The sequence below is a fragment of the Peromyscus maniculatus genome, chromosome 2 (assembly GCF_049852395.1).
Source record: "Peromyscus maniculatus bairdii isolate BWxNUB_F1_BW_parent chromosome 2, HU_Pman_BW_mat_3.1, whole genome shotgun sequence".
NCBI lineage: Eukaryota > Metazoa > Chordata > Mammalia > Rodentia > Cricetidae > Peromyscus > Peromyscus maniculatus.
The window spans coordinates 67172780-67186256 of NC_134853.1; the positions used below are offsets into that span (position 1 = coordinate 67172780).

General features: G+C 43.4%; 1 protein-coding gene across 1 annotated transcript; it reads left to right on the forward strand.

Moving 5' to 3' along the window:
* Positions 1-232: 232 nt before the first annotated feature.
* On the forward strand, positions 233-9379 carry Spata31g1 (SPATA31 subfamily G member 1). Its single transcript, XM_006985980.4, has 2 exons — positions 233-510; positions 3859-9379. The coding sequence occupies exons 1-2, from the start codon at positions 274-276 to the stop codon at positions 7249-7251; spliced, it is 3630 nt and encodes a 1209-aa protein (XP_006986042.2). The 5' UTR covers positions 233-273; the 3' UTR covers positions 7252-9379.
* The last annotated feature ends 4098 nt before the right edge of the window (positions 9380-13477 follow it).

Here is a 13477-nt window from a genome sequence, read left to right on the forward strand (position 1 = left end):
ATTTGATTGAGGTTTCACAGACAGGAAGTGGGAACTGGAGTTTGGATGCCATAGTTCCATGTTAAAATGCATGTCCTAAAGCATGCATAGCTCTGATCCTGGCAATGAAGACATAAGGACAGCACTGAGATTTCACTGTGAGTTGTCTGACAGAGGTAACATTTTTGGCCCTAAGATCCAGTAGGCGGCTCTGGGATCCATGTTGGGGATTGGGAGTTCTGTGTTCTATGATGCAGTGATGACCTCAAAAAAACTGCCACTAAACTGAAGAAAATGGAATGGCTGCTGGAAGACCTGCTTAAGGCTAAGGGAGATATGGGGCTTCTCCAAGGCCAGCTGACCCATGCTCTGGCCTGCAGACACTGCAGCAGCAGCATCTGCCTCCAAAGTCCAGGGAATCTGGTGATACTATTCTTGTTCATGGTGTGGCAGCTCCGAAGATGGTGGCAGCTTGGGAAATGGCAAAAGCTTCAGCCCTGGTGCTCTGGAGACATAATGATGCAAGGCAAGGTAGGTGACTACTGTGGGATGTCCTGTGTGCCGTAAAAATATGTTGCTATGATTGACTGATAAATAAAATGCTAATTGGCCAGTAGCCAGGCAGGAAGTATAGGTGGGATTAGCAGAGAGGAGAATTGGGGGAACAGGAAGGCAGAGGAGGAGACGGCCAGCCTGCTGTCCAGGGAGCAGCATGTAAAGGCAGCAGCTAAAGGTGACATATAGATTAACAGAAATGGGCTAAGTATAAGTGTAAGAGTTAGACAATGGTAGGCCTGAGCTAATGGCCGAGCAGTTTAATTAATATGAGCTTCTGAGTGATTATTTTATAAGCAGTTGTGGGGTCCGTGGGGCTGGACTGGACTTGAGAAAACTCCAACTACAAAATGGAGCCCAACGGGTTGGCAAGAGTTTCCACCTAAAACCTGAGAAACAAGATTGTGAAAACAGAGCTTAAAAACAGCTTCCTATTTATCTCTCTCAAGTTAGCAGCAGCAGGCGGGTTTGAGCTACTATGGCAGGTTCAGGGTGTGCGAGCTTGACCTGCAGTATGGTGGGAAGGAGGCACCTCCAAGCTGCACATTACGCTGCTGCTGTGTGGTGGATTTAGCCTTTGCTAGTTAAAAAAAAAAAAAAGAAAGAAAGAAAGAAAAAGGTTTCTAGGCTACACGCTGCTTGGATAGAAGCATAGACCCACTATGGCTCCCAGCACTAGCAGTATATTATCTCCACCATGTTGAAAAACTAAATTGGGCGCGGCTAACAGCCAAGACTTCTGCTTTAGTACTAACCACTGCAGTTTAAAGCAATAGTTACACAATAAGTCAGATTCAGATGAAACAAGACTTTAAATGGTTTACAATGTGTGTAAAAAATGTAGGCTTGAAAGAGACAGAAAAAGGAATATATGTAGTTACATAAACAGATAGTGTTTAAAAATAAAGTCTTTAAAGAGACAGTAAAGGTAGTATAAAAAATAAGCCACATAAAGATGGATATTACACAGAGAATCTAGATTGTGCTGTCTTTGGGATTCTTAACTAGCAGAAAAACATTTGATTATAAAAGCTGTTGAGTTAAGCCAATATGTATATTTTAAAGGTACCTTGACTTCAAAATTTGGATCTAAGGATATGTTTCTTTGGAAAGGAGGCTCTGCTTTTGTTTCCACAGAAAGCCAGAGGCTATGGATTTGTTCCAGATTAAGATACATCAGGTTTGAGACCAGCCAAGACCCCCTGAAAGGTCTCTGATGACACCATGGCCCAGATGATCCAACCTCCAGAATGGTTTCAAGGCAACTGGCTCAGACAATACAGCCTCACAGACTACCCCATAAACCTAAAATTTTCTTTGTGTCCCCATAAGATACAGCACCCCCATCCAGCAGGAAGTAGTAAGAGAAGCTATGCCCAAATTCCCAAATATACCACGCTGGCTTTGGAGATGGAATTGGCTCTAAACCCAAGCATATTACTAAAATAAAAGGTTAAGAGATTCTTGTGTCCCATATCAGAAGAGCCCTCTGGTGTGGGACAGAGAAAAACCAATATTTTAATTTAAAACAGGTTGACTATAAATGCAATCTCTTTCTAAAGAAGAAAGGGGCATATGATATAGACATGATAGGATGAAAGGGTAGATTAATGAACCTACTTTTAAAGAGCAACAACTTGTTTGAAATGTTTTACATTGGTATAGATTTTAATTTATTGATACAAATTTAAAGTTAAATTTGTTATACTGTGTGTATATTTCTACTCTTGTTTAAGGTATTGTATTTGTACAGCTCATTTAAAATTGTAATGGATAATTAAGAAATAGATTAATAATTAGTCATCTATGATAATCATACTTGTAGCCATGTTAGTTAAGTTTTCTAGGTATATACAGATATATTTCAGATAGATAGGTAATCTTCAAACACTTCCAAGACCTACAGAATATGGCATTTAAAATGTTTTAAAATTTTAGACTTTCTGGACAGTGAGGCATGTCTGCTTCTGGCAGCACCAAATTTACTTCAGAGAGGAGGATGGGCATTAAAGACACTCCATATAGAGTTTATCTTCACCTTGGCAAAAAAAAAAAGCCATTTGGGCAAGAAACTATTCTTGCCTGGACTGCTTAATCAACTGGACATGCAGGACCCATAGGAAGGTGACCACTGAACTTTGTAAGATGAAATGGTCCTTCAGGTTCCTGCTTCACAGAGCAAACTGCCAGACATTCTATAGGACACAGAGAGAAGTGACTGAGAGACTCTAGGCCTGTGGGCTGAAGACAGATGCCCCAACTTTACAGAGAAACTGGATGACTGTCCAGACTGCCAGCTGTCTCTGTCTACTCTCACAAGACTCCCTAAAGTTGCTTGCGTCATTCCCCCATTTCTCAGGTAATAGTATATCCTTCTGAGGTCTTTGATGTAGTTGAAGACTAGATAGTTATAATTTCCTCAGTTATGATAAAAGATAAGTTAGATATGAAACCTTAGACTCACAAATATAGGATATCTTTAACATTGTAACTATAATTCTTACTTGATAATTGTTTTGTTATATGTAATTTTACTATGTTAAAGTTAAAATCTTCCTTTAAAAAAAAAAAACAGAAAAGGGGAAGTGCTGTGGGATGTCCTGTATGCTGTAAAAATATGTTGCTATGATTGACTGATAAATAAAATGCTAATTGGCCAGTAGTCAGGCAGGAAGTATAGGTGGGATTAGCAGAGAGGAGAATTGGGAGAACAGGAAGGCAGAGGAGGAGACGCCAGCCTGCTGTCCAGGGAGCAGCATGTAAAGGCAGCAGGTAAAGGTGACATATAGATTAACAGAAATGGGCTAAGTATAAGTGTAAGAGCTAGACAATGGTAGGTAAGCCTGAGCTAATGGCCAAGCAGTTTAATTAATATGAGCTTCTGAGTGATTATTTTATAAGCAGTTGTGGGGTCTGTGGGGCTGGGCAGGACTAGAGAAAACTCCAGCTACAGGTGACCACTGCCCTTGGATATAGAACTGGATGAATAACTATTGAATGACATGTGAGGTCAAATGGAGGGTCATTGATATGGATGTGGCCCCAGATATGTGACTATAATCCATAGATTAGTGACTAGTTGAGTGCTCAGTGACATGACTTGAAAGCAAGTGACTAATCACTGACCCTAGGGTACATGAAGAAATGCTGAACTCTAAGTAAGAACTGGGTTCTGACATTAACAATGGGTGAAGAGCAGGGTAAGTGACCACCGACCAGAGCTGTGGGGTAGGTGAGCCATAGAACAGAGACTAATGAATGTATGACACATCACATGTCTCTGAGAAGCCATCATACTGAATTGTATTATGCTCCATTCCCTAGGGACTACAACTTCTGCACCATTTGGCCTTCCTTGATTGCCTGTGGAAGCAAAAGTCAGAGGAAGAAGAGGAATATGGGGAAGAGAAGGAAGAAGAATCATTATCTCTGGACCCACTAAAACCATATTCTCCTTCCAAAGACGCTCCCACTGGAAATGAATTCACTGCAGCCCCACGCCAGCCATCCTGTAGTTCTGAGGGCCTCCTAAAGGCCACAGAGATACGAGAACAAGTCCTCACACAACCCTCAAGCCCTTCCAGATCCTTCCCTACTTTCCAGATCCTGACCAACCTACCTGTGAGGAACAAGATAGCTTCAGGGAGTTCCCTGCAGCAGAGAGAAAGCCAGCTCTTCTGGGGTCTTCCCTCGCTACACAGTGAGTCCTTGGAGGCTATTTTCCTGAGCTCAGACAGCCCTTCTCCACTCAAGTTGTCTATTTGTCCTTCTGTCTTCTTCAACAAGGTTGCCTTCCTGCCTGTGTACAACTTGTTGCTTCCCTATTACCACTCCCCAACTTACTATCCTACCCCTGAAGCCCACACCATGAGAAATCTGGAAGGAATGGCACCTGGTCCTCAACTAGTTCCATCTCCACCTTCCCCTCTTATCCCATCAGTATCCTCCAGTCTTAAGCCTTTGCCTATGGGCTGCAAGGGAATCGTATCTGACACTGAGGCACAAACACAGTGGTTTACCCCACAGAAAGAGGTTCCTTGTGTCTCTAAGAATCAAGCCCTACACTCACAGCCTGAACTCCAAAAAACCAGACCTTCCACACTCTTCTATTCATCTGAAGCTTGGAAGGAGATGCCAGGGGATCCCAGCCTCCACCAACACAATCCAGAATCACCTTCTGCCTCTCTGTTGTATCTTTCTAATCCTCAGGAAGTCCTAACTAGGTTTGAGGCCCCACAGATAACCATGAAACAACATGAGCACCCAAAAGCCTCTGAATCTGCAATGCCAACTACAAACCCACCCCTAATTTCCCTGACAGAATACCAAACAGCCAACCCTATAGGAGACCTGTCTGAATTGAAAGCTCTCTGGGAAACCACAGTGCAAAAAGAGAACCCTCAGATCTATGAGCTTCCAATCTCGGCCCCTTGCCAATTCACAGTACCCATGACAGACCCTCAAGGAACTGGCTCTCCAGGAACTCCCCCTGGATATGAAGCTCAGTGGGGAATCATACAACATAAAGACAGTCCCCAAGCTTCTGATCCCCCAATGTCAGCCTCCTGCCAACCCTCAGGTTCTCTGTCAGAAGTAAACAATATTATCCCCAAAGGAAGACTTTCTACACCCAAGGACTTCGGGGGAAACATGGGAGATAAAGAGAAACCATCTGTTTCTAAGTCTCCAGTGCCAGTCCCCTGCCTTCCTCTAGACACCCTGTCAGAACACCAGAAAGAGAGTCCTCTAGAGGATCTGGGTGGATATGAGCCTCAATGGCAACACAGGGAAAACTCGGGCAATCTCTGGGCCTCTGAAACTCCAACCCTAAACTTCAACATGGGGTTCTATGAAACCATCCCTGCATGTGTCCCATTGGGGTCAGAGACTCCATTGAAGGGTAGACCTAGTACAGAAAATCTTTGTGTCTATGCAGATCTAGTTTCATCTCTTAACCTTCCCTCTGCCTCTCTTCCAGACTTCGCAATGGGCCCCCAAAGAGTCTTTTTAGAGTCTAAAGCTGTGTGGGAAACAAAGGGGCAGAGAAGGAATCTCCGGGTGTTTGACTCCCCATGTCCTGCCCATACACCACCTCTAGCCCCCTTTATAGAACCACAAAGAATCAATACTATGCACAACTTCCCTAGATCAGAAGCTACATGGAAGGATACTGAGCATACAAGAAAATGTTTGTCTTCTGAGCCTCCATTTCTGAACCTCAACCCATCCCCAACTCTTGTACAGCCGCCCCTCAGAGTTAGCTCCGTAGAGAACCCACTTAAATCTAAAGTTTGGTATGGGGACATTCAAAGAAAAAATAATTTCTTGGCTTCTGAGTGTCCAACTCAAAGCTCATTCCAACACCTGCTTGGAGCCAGATCCTCAGGAGTCCTATCTAAGCCTGCTGGAGGGTACATGAAGCAGAATGAAAACTGTTGTGTTTCTGTATCCTCAGTTTGGGAATCTAGCCCACCTCCAAATTCTGTTTCCAAGTCTCACATAAGTGAGCCTTCTGGAGATCAATGCAACTGTAAACCTATGAAATCAGCAGTAGAACAGAGAAAGGACTCCTGGGCCACTGAGCTACCAGTCCCCAACTTTCTCTCTGCTCCAACACATGAGCCACACTCCAACACTGAGTTTGTATGTAGAAATGTTCAAGAAATAGAGGCCTCCCGGGCCCCCAGTCCTCAAGTAGTGAATCCTCTGCAACCAACATCCTGGCCTCCCGTTCTAGCTAGAGCTTGGAAGTCTGAGCCTACCCAGCCTGGCCTACAGAAGGAAAAGATGGTCTCAGAAGCCAAGGCAAAGGTCCCATCTCCCCAGGGTAGGGCTGTCTCAGGGGTGTGTGACCACCCTGTGAACCATCCCTGGCAATGGAGTAGAGAACTAGAGCTCAGACTAAAGAAACTCCAGCAGAGCACCACTTCCAAATCCCCAGGCCCACATCACTCACTTCGCAGCTGCCCAGCTCTTAACTTCCCAACTCCAGAATCTTGGGGACCTTCCTCCTGTCCCCCACATCAGGCTCATCCTCTCAATCTGGACCCCTGTTCTTCAAGTGCTGACCCCCCAAAAGTTCAAAGGGCAGAACCTCACCCTGCCCAGGCCCCTCAATGTTCTCACTCGTCTTCCAGCAGAGCAGAGCAAGAGTCTCCAGAAAACAAGAGGATGAAATGGAAGGTAGCAGTCCAGATCCCACCCCCAGGGCACGTTCATACAAAGGCTACTGAAAACTGCTCAAATTCAGGGGTTCTGGTCTCTAACAGGAGACAAGACAAGACTTTAGTACTACTTTCAGCCCCAAAGAAAGGGAGTCCCAGAAAATCCAAAGCAGAGAAATGTGGAGGAGGGACTGCAAGATTGGAATCATCCACTGCCACAGGGAAAAACAACCCTGCCCAGGCCTGCAGACCAACAGAAGCCCCTATACACAGACTTTCTAAAAAGTCTCAGTATAGAACTCAGCATTCTCCACACACTGTTATTGCTCAGCAGCTTCTCCCAAACGCTGCTGGTCTCCAGGATCAACAAAGAGCAGGCCTAATAGCTGGTGATACCCAGAATCCTCACTATTGTAAGCACTGTCCTTGGGCCCCCATGGAAAAGCAGCTCCCATCCTCCACACCCCAGGCTCCCCCTACCAGAGGTTTTCAAAGGTTGTTAGCTAAATTTCTAGGTGTCCATAGACCCCTGCTGCCTAAATCCAGTCAGTAAAGGATGATAGTCCTGGTACCCAGTATCCCACAGCCCAAACCAAACCAGGTGTGGGTATGGAAATAGAGACAGATAGAGAAAAAATTAATAAAGTAGTTCAACTAGACAAGTCCCATTATGTCTTCCTTAAAGTCTAGGTTAGTAAAGATGTCAGCTCCCTATTCTTCTAGAGCCATATCCCCTACAGATTAGGTTCTAGAGCATTGGTTCTCAACCTGAGAGGCTGAGCGGCCCTTTCACACAGGTTGCCTAAGACTGTTGGAAAAACACTATGATTCCTAACAGCAGCAATTATGGTTAGGGAGTAGCAGAACATGAGGAACTGTACTAAAGGGTCACGGCATTGGGAAGGTTGAGAACCGCTGTTCCAGAGAAAGAATGAAGCATTCTGCAGTCTTAACTTTCTTTTTCAGACTTTTAGGAGTCCACAGGTCTATATTCTCTAGGGTAAAGCTGCAGGGCCAGACGAACAGTTTAGTGCTGTTCTTAAGAGACAAACACTTCACACCAAGTGAAAGAAAAATGCATCCATTCACCTAAATACCAATGATATAAACAACTGTAGTTTGTATTACACATAGTCCTTCTCTTCATCTATTTGACTTATAAATTGTTGTTTTGGGACAGGGTCTTGCTATAACCCACACTAGTCTCCCAACTTATTATCCTCCCGCCTCAACTTCCCAAGCTCATGGACTCCAGGTGTGTGCCACCATGTTTAGCTTCTGTATCTTTCTAATCATTTCTTCTCAGCTTTACATCTCCATCCTGCTCTTCTCTCCCCATTGAATCAGCTAATTTGCCCCCAAGGCCACAAAAACAAGCGTCTTCACATTTTGGTCCTGTATTGAGACTTGAGATTTGCCTGTTTTTGTTTACTATTTGTTTACTGGAGATTAAATCTAGGGCCTTGCAGTGCTCAGCAAGTGCTCTACCACTTGGCTAAATCCCCAATCCATTTTCACTTTTTTTTTTTTTTCTTCGAGACAGGGTTTCTCTGTGTAGCTTTGCGCCTGTCCTGGAACTCGCTTTGGAGACCAGGCACTCACAGAGATCCGCCTGCCTCTGCCTCCCGAGTGCTGGGATTAAAGGCATGCGCCACCCCGGCCAGCCCCCATTTTCACATGTTTAATAATTGCTGATTTACAGGTTTTACCCCGTTTTCTGGTGCACTGTTGGTTGGGTATGTACTAGCTTTCTCTGGTGGATAAAACAATTCAGACAAAACATGTTTGCCCCAAGTCCAACACATCTCATCCAGCTAAAATCAAGGGATTGACAGAGATGCAGCTCCTTTCTGCCTTGTCTTTTCCCAGCTTCTGGAGGATCCTCACGAACCTTGGCTACTAGCTCCCTTTCCCCATTTCCAAAGCTATCAAAGGCAAGACAGGTCTTTCTCATATTCCATCTCTCTAGCCTCACTTGTCTCTCTCTTCCTTTTGGGGAGGGGGACTGGGGATTGAACGCAGGCAGGATCTTGAAAACTCAAGGAAAATGCTTTACCACTGAGCTATATCCCTAGCCCACCCTCTTCCACTTTAAGGATCCTTGTAATCATGTGAACCTACCTGTACTATCCTAGGCATTGCCTGCTTTATCAAACCCAGAGCTTTAGCCGAGGATAGGCAAGCACTCTAAGTTATAGGCCCAAGCTCCATATCTGTCTTAAAAATCAGATGATGGAGCCAGGCATGGTGACACATACCTTTAATCCCAGCACTCTAGAGGCAGAGGCAGGCAGATCTTTATGAGCTGGAGGCCGGCCTGGTCTACAAAGTGAGTTCCAGGACAGCCAGGGTGACACAGAGAAACTCTGTCTGGGAAAAACAAACAACGACAAAAAATCCAATGATAGATGACCTTATTTCCTCTTTCATCCTTAATTCTTTGTATGTCCAGTAATACATCCCCAGGTTACAAAGATTAAGGATGTAGACAAATTGCCAGGCATGATGGTGTGGTATATACCTTTAATCTAAGCATTCCAGAGGCAGTGTCAGGCAGATCTGAGTTCCAGGCCAGTTTAAGCTACATAGTGAGACCCTGTCTCAAAACAAGAAGATGTAGACATCTTAGAAGGCCATTATCCTACATACAAAATGTATCAATTCAATTAAATTCCATAATGAAACAAATTACTTTGCATGTTAACTTTAAAACATTAAGAGAAAAAAAAAGGTACGAACTCAATTTCTTTTTTTTTTAATAATTTATTTTTATTTTACGTGCATTGGTGTTTTGCTTGCATGTATGTCTGTGTGAGGCTGTCAGATCTTGGAGTTACAGGCAGTTGAGAGCTGCCATGTGGGTGCTGGAGGTGAACCTGGGTCCTCTGGAAGAGCAGTTAGTGCTGTTAACCACTGAGTCATCTCTCCAGTCTGAACTCAATTTCTTATGCTAACTGCAAACATTTCCTTCCAGTTTTGTTTATAGTGACTTTTGCTGTAGTTTTAAATTTATCAACAACATTCTTCTTTATAATTTTTCTTTTTTTTGAGGTGGGATCTCATGTAGACTAGGCTGGCCATACACTTGCTATGCTAGGATTACAGGCATGTACCACCCCCGATATCTTTATGACTATGACTTCTAAAGTAGTTTCTGGAACATTTATAGTTTGTATATTTAGGCTGGTAAACATTTTATTATGGAATTTAGTGAGAATCTAATGCCCCCAAAATAATGTCCAATTTCACCAATACCATCTTCTTGAATCCACTACACTAAATAGGCCATAGTGCAAAATATGGGACATTTTCAAGTAGCTCTAGACACAATCCATATGACCTCATTTTATCCTCACTTGATGAAAATCTTACTTTTCCCTTTTTTTTTTTTTTTGTTTGTTTTGTTTTTCATAAGGTTTTTGTGCAGCCCTGGCTGTCCTGGAACTCAAATTGTAGACCAAGCTGACCTTAAATTTACAGAGATCTGACTGCCTCTGGGTACACCACCACTGCCCAGCAAAATGTATAGCCCAGGCTGGCCTTGAACTCATGATCTGCCTCCTTCAGCAAATTCTATGTGCATGTACCACCACAACTGCCTTAAGCCCATCATTCTTTTTTTTTTTTTTTTTTTGATTTTTCGAGACAGGGTTTCTCTGTGTAGCTTTGCGCCTTTCCTGGAGCTCACTTGGTAGCCCAGGCTGGCCTCGAACTCACAGAGATCTGCCTGGCTCTGCCTCCCGAGTGCTGGGATTAAAGGCGTGCGCCACCACCGCCCGGCCCATCATTCTTTTTTTTAAAAGATAGTATGTATTTATTATGTATCATGCATGCTTGTACACAAGCAGGCAGCATCAGATCTCAAATGGTTGTGAGCCACCATGTGGTTGCTGCAAACTCACTGAGGACCTCTAGAAGAACGCGCAGTCTCTCCAGCCCCCAGCCCATCATTCTTATTCTTCCTATACTCATCTGATTTAATCTACCAATCGAGCCCTAACATACCATCCATCTCCACTATCACTTTTGTAGTCCAGTCCCTTCTCACCACACTGGCTGCCCTACTCCTTCCATCTATTCTCCACTACTGCAGTGCTCTAGACATCAACACAATCTCAAGTGTGTGCCATAAAGTTGAGTAAAAGGAACAATGCTCACCTAGCACGCACAGGACCCTGAATTCAACCCCAAGCATTGCAAAGGAAAAGAAAGCAAATCTCCCTTCACAACCAATTTGTCTTTTGTCTTTTTGAGACAAGGGCTGGAGACTCACTGTGTAGCCCAGGAAGGCCTTAAATTTACAATCCTCTTGCCTAGTCTTCCACGAGAGAGAGACAGAGACAGAGAGAGACCAAGACCTTGAAATGATATGTACACATACATGGTGGCTTAGAACTGTAATCCAGCAACTGAGATGCAGATATGAGGAAGCAGGAGGATTGCTGCAAGTTTGAGGCCAGCCGGGGCTCTATAGTGAATTCCAAGTCAACCTTGACTATAGAGTAACAACCTGCCTCAAAAAAAACAAAAACAAAACAAACAACAAAATCAAACCCTACCTAGGCATAGTGGTATAAGCCTTTAATCCCAGCACTCCAGAAGCAGAGGCAGGCGGATCTCTAAGTTCAAGACCAACCTGGTCTATCAGTAAGTTCCAGGACAGCCAGTACTGAATAGTGAGACCCTGTTCCCCACCCAAAAAAGAAAATGCCAAAAAAGTAGTAACTCAAAAAAAAATTTTTTTAATGCTACATGTAGGGTAGAAGATTAGCACATACCTATAACCCCCAGCACTATAGAGGCAAAGTCAAGGAGGACAAGCTCAAGGTCAGCCTGGGCTATGAAATGGGATACTGCCTCATTTAAACTAGTTACTAAAAGGAAATTAATTAAAATACATGTAGGGCTATGGTATAGCTTAGTGATGGGACATTCATTTAGCATGCATAATTCTCAACATGGTAAAGAAAAAAAATAAATACATGAAGAGACACATTTACACACCTACCTATAGGAAGATGATTTCTGGCCGCTGGAAATATTTTTTTGCTAAGCATGCTAGTATACAGCTGTAATCCTAGCACTTGAACAGCTTAATTTAAGCAAGAGGATCATCCCAAATTGGAAGTCCGCCTGAATTAGAGTGAGACCTTACCTCAAAATAACTTTTTGCTTTTATTTTTCTAAATTTCTATAATGTAAATTACTTTTTTTTTTAAATTTTGGTTTGGTTTTTGTTTTTAAGACAGGGTTTCTCTGTGTAACAGCAGTGGAACTCACTCTGGTAGACCAGTCTGGCCTCTTACTCATAGAGATCCACCTGCTTCTCCCTCCCTGCTGGGATCAAAGGTATGTGCTACCACACCTGGCTCACATTACCACTTCTATAAAGGTTATTTTTAAAGTAAATTATAAAGCTGTGTATTGTTGTGCACATCTCTAAGCCCAGCACTTGAAAGGATGACAAAAAGGAAAATCAAGGTTGAGGCCAACTTGGCCTCAACAGACTGCCTCAAACACCCCAACCCCCAAGGGTAAATATAAATTATGAGCACAACAATGTGTATATAAATGATAACACTGTATATATATATATATATATATATATATATATATATAATATATATATATATAATTTAATTCCTGTTTTTAAAGATTTGTTTATTTATTATGCATACAGTATCCTGCTGGTGTGTATGCCTGCAGGCCAGAAGAGGGCACCAGATCTCATGATAGATGGTTGTGAGCCACCATGTGGTTTCTGGGAACTGAACTTAGGACCTCTGGAAGAGCAGCCAGTGCTCTTAGCCTCTGAGCCATCTCTCCAGCCTGATCCATGTCTTTTGTTACACTTATAGCATGATAAAGGAGTCCCAAGTCTTTCTCCTTAATAGGTCAGATTGCCAACCTACAAGGATGACAGTGACAGTACAAAGTGGATAGAAAGACTGTAGACCACATAACTGGGAATGCCCGAATGGCAAGAGGACTGAAAGCTAAGTGATGGGGAAATTGACTCAAATCCTACAATATAAAAAGATCCATTTTACTGAGAAAGTCCAGAGATGTTCCAGTCTGTAATAAGCCAATCTAAGTATCTTATGTCTTGCAGTTAGTCCATACAGACTAGAACTTTTTTTGTTTTTCGAGACAGTGTTTCTCTGCGTAGCTTTGCACCTTTGCTGGAGCTCACTTGGTAGCCCATGCTGGCCTCAAACTCACAGAGATCCGCCTGGCTCTGCCTCCTGAGTGCTGGGATTAAAGGCATTCGCCACCACCGGCCAGCTTGGAACTTTTTTAAGTGTAGGTTTTGGAATGACCAATTCAGCTCGGTGGATTGATAACTATTTTCACTGTATCACCCTCTTGGGGCAAGGTTATCATGGTACTGACTTCAGAAACAGCAGTCATAACTATGGCATATTCTTGAATGACCAAATTATACAGAGCTGGGGGTATAGCTCAGTGGACAATGCTTGGCTGGGATGCACAAGCCTCCAAGATTTTAAGATATGTATGTATGTGTGGCTATGTGCTAGTAATGAAGGGGTGGCACATTACTGGAGTCCTCTGCAAAGAGTATGAGCTTTTAATGGTTGAGTCATCTTTCCTGCCCAAGACCTTTTTTTTCCTTTTGACTTCTTTTTTGAGATAGAATCTATGTATCCCTGACTGTCCTAGAATTATTTAGACCAGGCTAACCTCAAACCCAAAGATCTGCCTGCCTCTGCCTCCTGAGTGCTGGAATTGAAGGTGTGAACCACCATACCCAACTCTCC

What these genes read in the sequence shown, in the direction of transcription:
- Spata31g1 (XM_006985980.4), top strand. Translation starts at nt 274, where the DNA reads ATGGAATGGCTGCTGGAAGACCTGCTTAAGGCTAAGGGAGATATGGGG. An exon ending in ACATAATGATGCAAGGCAAG is followed by an intron (nt 511 to 3,858) that starts GTAGGTGACTAC and finishes TCCATTCCCTAG; the next exon opens with GGACTACAACTTCTGCACCA.